Source organism: Ruditapes philippinarum, unplaced genomic scaffold (assembly GCF_026571515.1).
Source record: "Ruditapes philippinarum isolate M1 unplaced genomic scaffold, ASM2657151v2 ctg4258_1_1_1_1, whole genome shotgun sequence".
In the NCBI taxonomy this organism is placed as follows: Eukaryota; Metazoa; Mollusca; class Bivalvia; order Venerida; family Veneridae; genus Ruditapes; species Ruditapes philippinarum.
Window position 1 is genome coordinate 1 of NW_026853311.1, and position 7,633 is coordinate 7,633.

Genomic DNA, 7,633 nt, shown 5'->3' on the forward strand with positions numbered 1-7,633 from the left:
ATGGAATGAATTAGCCATTGTTAATAATCAGCTTCGACAGTTTACAATTGAGGGCCTGGCGGAAAATATGACTTTAGATAATGCAGGGATAAGTAAAGAATATGCAGAACGATATTATAACATGACAGAAGATGACTTGAATAGAGCATTAAATGAATCAAAAGCTGCCCTTGCTGATGACCCGCTTCTTCGGGAAATAAATTCGTCAGCTACACTGGTAATGGAGTCAATGATTGCAGAAAAAGAATCAATAGAGTCAATAAATTTTCTAGAAATTTGGTTGGATGAAATGTCAAACATTTCAAGCGCGTATTTTAATGTTTCAGAGTGCGATGGATACAAAGACTGTGTCCTATATGCTATTTCCGAATTATATACTTCATTTGAATATGAAGATATTCCAAATGTAGACAACATCCGAAAAGCCATTCTTGATTTAGAATACACTTTGATAGATTTATTTCAAATCCAGTCATTGATTGAAGAAATAGCAATCGCAATGGATGGTATCATGTCAAACATAACATTTATCAACGAAGCTAACCCATTCTGCTCTGAAGCACCTATATTTTTGACGGAATTGAAAAACCAAACCGTTCTAAATGGTACAGATGTGTTATTTATATGCAATGTTACCGGATTCCCGTTTCCAAATATAAAATGGTTTATGGAAGACAACCTATTACCAAACGAAACAGCGATGCAATTGGTAATTAATGATGTTTCAGCAAATGACAGCGGCGTTTATAGGTGTGAGGTTGGGAATATTGTTGCTAATCTAACATCGACAGACACCTACCTTCAAGTCTTTACCTACGGTAATTTCAATAAATTCATATAAAGGTCTACATATAAACACAATGATTAATATATACTTATGAAAAGCTGCAAAGAATTGACGAATTTTTATATAATACATAAAATATCAAAATATTTTTTATTTACGTCCGCAAATACAATGCTTTTTTTCAAGTTTGCACTGGTATTTTTGCATAATTGTACCTAACTACGGGTACCCTGAATAAAGCCAACAAAAATTCCATTTAAAAATATGTTTCATCCTCTAATAAATCTGCATTTATTATTTGGACAGCTGTTGTTTTAATTCTTACGTGCTTGAGAGATCTTATTTTATTTAAACATATCAACATATTTATATAAAAGTTACAGTTTCATTTTTAATTTTTATGGGGCTGAGGTTCATCATTATCATTAGTAAATGTCAACAACAAAAATTGCAAATATTGTACAATAAGTAAATTGTTTTATTCACATTCTGGAATTGTTGGTTTTATATTTATTTATGTATTTTTCTTTTTCTGTTATTTTTGCGCATCTATTTTACAATTTTAATCTTTTGAATGATCGGTTTTCAATATAGAACATTTAAAAGAAGCAGAAATAAATAAATACACCAATTTGTTATTTAATTGGCTCTTACATGTACGTTGATTTTATTACTTTCAACATTTTTCAGCCTATTGTAGTGGCATAGAAAATTCCATTACATAATGTTAAATAGATATATAAAATTATAAATGATGTATTATAGATATTACAAAGGATGTATAAAATAATCTTTATTAATATTTGTATTGTAATATCAGATGACGATGAATGCCAAATGGAGAATGGCGGATGTGAACATACTTGTGAAAACTTGGTTGGGTCTTATATTTGTAATTGTTTCGATGGTTACAGACTCAATGGAGATCGCAGGAATTGTGATGGTAACCATTTCACTTTAATTTTATGAAATCGTTTGTTCAAACATTTTGATCGTCATCAAGCAGGTTGTCTTCAAGGCCGGAAAACATCTCTTTGTATTAGATTTTATTGTTTTACCAACAATAAAATAAATATTAAATTCATTTAGGTTTATAAGCATTATTCACATGCCATACTGATTTACATAAATTATTGATGAATTGAAAAAGAAATAATAAGTTGCCCTTTTTCAGATTTAGACGAATGCTTAATTGGTACGTCAAATTGCGAGCAGACATGCTCAAATAATCAAGGATCTTTTACATGCGGATGTAAAGATGGCTTTGAGATTGACAGTGACGGTCATTCCTGTAAACGTAAGTTTTTGTAGTGAATGTAAACACAAACCCATGATGTAAGAACCCATGATGTAAATCACTTATTTACACTTTATGAAAATATATCTAATTTGCTTCATGTAATGACTTTAGTGAGTTATTTCTGTAATTATGTTTAAAAATGCAAGTGGTAGTTGTAAGGAGGTTGAAATTTGTGTAAGATAAAAAATACTATTCATCATGCCGTTTAAGACACTAAATGCCTCCGGAACGAATAAATTAGTACTTGTTACTTCTAAAGGGTAATCATGCGTTTTATAACATTTTAAGTAATAGTTTTTGAGATGTTAGATGCTTGTTAACCGAAAATAGCGCTTTATGTGAAAGTACTTGTCGTAAGAGAAGCAAAATGTAAACGAAGTAGTATTTTCACTACCATACTAAAAATACTGAATCACTGTAACAGTGCAATCTCAATCATAAGCAAAAGTAACCAATAAGTAAATTTTGGAAACTGTAACAGAGCACCAAAAGTAAGAAGCTTTTTTAAAAAGGGCATTTCTGTGACATAATGGGCCTTAAAGATACAAAACATGTATTTGTTATTTTTTTAACTGGTTTTTCGGCCAAAGATTATTAAAAATCCGGGAATTTTATTGACTATTCTAAACTAAAATGTAAATGATATACCTTACTATTCTATGAATAAAATTCTGAGGATAGTTCTAAAATAAAATGTAAAGGGTTGTTCTTGCTATTATGAAAGAAAATGTAATGGATAGTTTTAAAATGATAAAATATACAGTATAGTTCTTTAACTTTCTCGTTAAATTGCTAAGACATTTAAGTTCTGTTTAGCCATCCTCCCTCACACAAGTATTTTACACTGGGTTTAGACGTCATTACTTCTCGAGTAAACTGTTTTTACATACATGTATTTTTTTTTCCAAAAACTTACCAAGTTATAAATTGAGTTCCTTACCGACACAAGAAAGGTTCTCTAAGGAACAAATACATCTTTCAGGGTTCCATTTTCCAAGATTTATAACCATTGTTAAATCTTACCATTGATTATTCTGTCAATTTTATAAGGTTATTTGCGGTTTTTTTTTTTTCGGATTTTCTAAAATGTCAAATGACATTCAGTATATAAAAACACAATTTATATTCAGATTAAAATGAATTGTAGTACAAAATATGTTTATGGAGTTTAAGTTTGGCTTCAGATACCCAAGCTTTCAAACAATTAATATGGAGGGTAAATGTTATGAACCACTTGTAGGTCTAACTCTTGTTATCACAATTGTTTAGTTTGTGAAGCAACGGCCAGTGAATAATTCTTTTAACAGTATTTTATATATTTTCTTTTCATCATAACTGTTTGCAATAATGAAAGATAAATCATTTATAAGTAGTTTGTTATTTTAAACTATCCAATATATTTCTATTCCTATTTGCAATATTCCATATGTGTTTCTTTTAATAATACTGTCAATATGCATATGATAACAAGATTTAAAAAGCAAAGGTAAACATATGTATTAGGGACACATAAATGAATACTGTAAAATAGAAGTTGTCATTCTTTGAAAAAACATAAATGTCAGTATGCTTATTATTTAATTTCTATGCTTACAAAATGTTTTTTTTTCTCGGGAAAGTGTTCTGTCAGCAAATCTTAGAAATGACATATGCAAGTAAAACAGTTTTACTTCGGTCATGTATCTTTTTTAATGATACGTGTTCTTTTTTATTATTTCAGTCTCTTCCGGATTAGATGATCGCATATTAGGTAAACAAAGATTATTCGTCAAGAACCTTAATTATTTTAAGAAACATTTATTGCTTTAATTAATGTTGATAATAATTTCTTTTATTATGATAGAAAAGTACACTTAACAAAACTTATAACTGTGCAGTTTTTAAATGTGAATAACTTTTTTATTACTTGACATTTTTTACCCAAATTTTGGAATTCATCGTTTGAATGGTTTATTTTTAAAATGCTATATTCATAAATAACGGTTATTTTTGTTGTGTGCGTTCATCCGTGACATAAACAACAAAGTGCACGTGAGGATGACAGGTTGGCGCTAAATGAAGTTATTATTGACCATCAAGGATTCTATTAAAATAAAGACATCCAATAAACATAAATTTATTGCAGAATTTTTGCAATTGAAAGAAAAATGGCCGTCTAGAAGTTTTACGCAAGGGAATTTGCATTTCGGGCGCCCATTTTGAAAATAAATTTGCATAATATTTTTCTCAAATAAACATATTGACTAAGATTTTACTTTAAAACTAAAAAACAAACTTTCTTGGTACTTTCATATTAATGAAAATATCGTGTTTGCATTGCTTTTAGTAACTGGGTACAACGCGTTACGGAGATCGACATAAACCAGTCTTTACTAAAATTCAATAAAGCAAATATTAAAATCATAGTGACATAATGCCCTGGAATTCATTGTAGTATTATACCCTATCGGTGATCCTATGTTTTATGTTTGTATTTTAGTGAAATCAAGAGATTTAGACCTTTTTGCACCCTTTATAAACACGCATTTTACAGAAATGTGAAATTCGGTTTTCGCGCAATCTTGCACACTTAGCTATTTCTCAGTAAATACGAAACACCCTGACATAAAAATCGATACCCAACATTGCACATATCTGTACTATATTTGGTTAAAATTTCAGAGACCTATCTTTATTAGTATCTGAGAAAATTTGATTTTTATACGTGCACAGTTATAAGATTTGTTAAGTGTATCTTAAAACTCTAAATTTTTAAGCAATTCGGTGCAGACTATATGATTGAATAGTAGTAGACTACATTTTCAAGTAGGTGGATACTTCCCTACATGTTCAAGTATTTTGATTCAAGATGTTTGGATACTAGATTTTGAAGTTTTGAATTACACGTACTAGTAATGGATACCAGACAAGATTAAGAAGTAATTTTATTTCAAGTAAATGGATGAATAAATACTTTAGAGTAATGAATAACTCATTTACCACTTCTGAAGCCATTGATGTTGTCCTCTTCATCACAAATGAATGGATTTATATGTCATCATATGATTAGTCTATACATTTGTTATTTCCAAACCTATTCACAAGTTAATGTTGAATAGAGAAAATGTTTAATTAGGCTTCAACATCTGCTGCGTCTACTGCATCTGTCTACGGTACCGTTAAATTACCGCGTCTATGGTACCGTTAAATTACCGTGTGTACGGTACCGTTAAATTACCGTGTCTACGGTACCGTTAAATTACCGCGTCTACGGTACCGTTAAATTACCGTGTCTACGGTACCGTTAAATTTCCGTGTCTACGGTACCGTTAAATTACCGTGTCTACGGTACCGATAAATTACCGCGTCAACGGTACCGTTTAATTACCGTGTCTACGGTACTGTTAAATTTTCGCGTCTACGGTACCGTTAAATTACCGCGTCTTCGGTACCGTTCAATTACCGTGTCTACGGTACCGTTAAATTTCCGCGTCTACGGTACCGTTAAATTTCCGTGTCTACGGTACCGTTAAATTACCGCGTCTACGGTATCGTTAAATTACCGCGTCTACGGTACCGTTAAATTACCGCGTCTACGGTACCGTTATATTACCGTGTCTACGGTACCGTTAAATTTCCGTGTCTACGGTACCGTTAAATTACCGTGTCTACGGTACCGTTAATTTACCGTGTCTGCGGTACCGTTAAATTACCGCGTCTACGGTACTGTTAAATTACCGCGTCTACGGAACCGTTAAATTACCGCGTCTATGGTACCGTTAAAGCATATCATGCACAATAATAATAGATTATGTTGTCTACTCCCATTACGTTATTATAATAACTTGTTATTGATTTCTATTCACAGTGGTGATTGTGTCATGTTGCGTTCTTCTTGTTGCAACTTTAGCTGCAATGGGTACATTCCTCTACTTTAAGCCCAGGTAAAACATCAGATTTAACAAAACTAGATTTATTTCTTAAAAGCTGGCAAACATTTATGAAGTCGCGGCATTGACATTTGGTTAACGAGTCGAAAGTTCGTGAAGTTCCAAACCTTACCAAGGGCAAGCCGTTTTCTTCTTTAGCAAGAAACTTTATTTGCTGTGTAGTATTGGTTGTATCCAGGAACGTATTCGAGGATTTGTCTTTAAGCAAATAGCTTCCTACACAATCAAATTTAATGAAATCCTGTTCAAACAAATCATGAAGAAAAAGAAAATCTCATTTCTAAATGATCAAGCTTACAAACATCACCTTAAAATTTCAAGTACGATGAACAATGTCTTATAAGTCAATATGAACCAAACTTGTCATTAACAAATTGAACCTCAAGATGTGACATTGTTTGAAAAGGCGCATCAAATAATGAACGATTTTTCTTACGTTTTCAGGCTTTACTATGCTTCAGTTACAATACTAATTAGCATGAATGACAACGTATGTAAGATCATACATATACTTATATATACATATATATATGTTATTTCAGATCGCCAAAAATCGGACCTGAGATACAAAAAGGCGACATTACTTACATTAAGCCTTTTACAGTTGAGCCTGCTGTAGAATACGGCCCATCTAAACCTGTTTTTGATATACAACCTATCGGCAATGGGAAGAAATAAAATGTTGATTTACTAAACATATTTACAACGACATTATTATAAATCGACTTCCAAAAGTTGTTGCTTACTTTGGAGAAAATAATAAGTAGATTCATGTGAAAACAATATAATAAGAGATTGCAAACTTTGCATTATTTTATGATTTTATTAGCTAAATTTTGGTTATAGTTGAATCAAAACTAAATGATACGGTACGTTTCGTTTGTAATTAATGTAATGTATTAAACATCTTTGAATAAATGTATATATAAAATGGTCATACGGCATCAAATCCACAAGTGAGTATTTTTAGCTATGGTCCTTTCTAAATTAAGAGATGTATTTAAAAACAAAATGCCGTCATTTTGTACTGATTGGTTAGATTGTAATGAAACTTAGCATTAATGAATATGATAGTAAAAGAAATGATGTTCATCATGTAAAGTGTGCTGTACTGAGTAATGGCCGTTAGTTACTTTAAAAAAGGCATTTTAACTATACAAATTAGCTAGATTTAAATATTATTTGGCATAAATGCGTGTTTCAAAATGTATATATTCATAAGTGTGTCATTAAGTTATGGTTCTTTTAAACTAAACATTAGTCAGGGTTTTTTTGGTTTTTTTTGTTGTTGTTTTTTCTTCTTTGTTGTTGTTGCTTGTTTTTTGTTTGCTTTTTTTTGTTTTTTTAATTTGTTGTTGTTTTTGTTGGGTTTTTTTTGTTTTTGTTTTGTTGTTTTTTTTTTGTTTTTTTTTGTTTTTTTTTTGTTTATTTGGGTTTTCTTTGCAATTTTTGTTATAGGTTGTTTCTTTTTAAACAAAATTGATGTAGATTTCTTAGTTTAGAAATACAGTTTATAAAGCAAACCATCTCTTTAGAGTCGAACAAGAGTTTACAAGAGAATACAACATTTTTTTATCCATTTATATTTCACAAATTAATCGGAATCTGTACCTAACT

General features: G+C 30.6%; 1 protein-coding gene across 1 annotated transcript; it reads left to right on the top strand.

Moving 5' to 3' along the window:
• Positions 1-15: 15 nt before the first annotated feature.
• LOC132736464 (titin-like) lies at positions 16-7,342 on the top strand. Its single transcript, XM_060723605.1, has 6 exons — positions 16-818; positions 1,608-1,730; positions 1,962-2,084; positions 3,808-3,837; positions 5,935-6,010; positions 6,559-7,342. Exons 1-6 carry the CDS (start codon positions 68-70, stop codon positions 6,692-6,694), a joined length of 1,239 nt encoding a protein of 412 aa, XP_060579588.1. The 5' UTR covers positions 16-67; the 3' UTR covers positions 6,695-7,342.
• Positions 7,343-7,633: the final 291 nt, after the last annotated feature.

Coding starts and splice junctions, on each gene's coding strand:
- LOC132736464 (XM_060723605.1), top strand. CDS start 68: ATGACTTTAGATAATGCAGGGATAAGTAAAGAATATGCAGAACGATAT. Junction 819..1,607: donor CCTTCAAGTCTTTACCTACG/GTAATTTCAATA, acceptor TTGTAATATCAG/ATGACGATGAATGCCAAATG. Junction 2,085..3,807: donor TGACGGTCATTCCTGTAAAC/GTAAGTTTTTGT, acceptor TTATTATTTCAG/TCTCTTCCGGATTAGATGAT.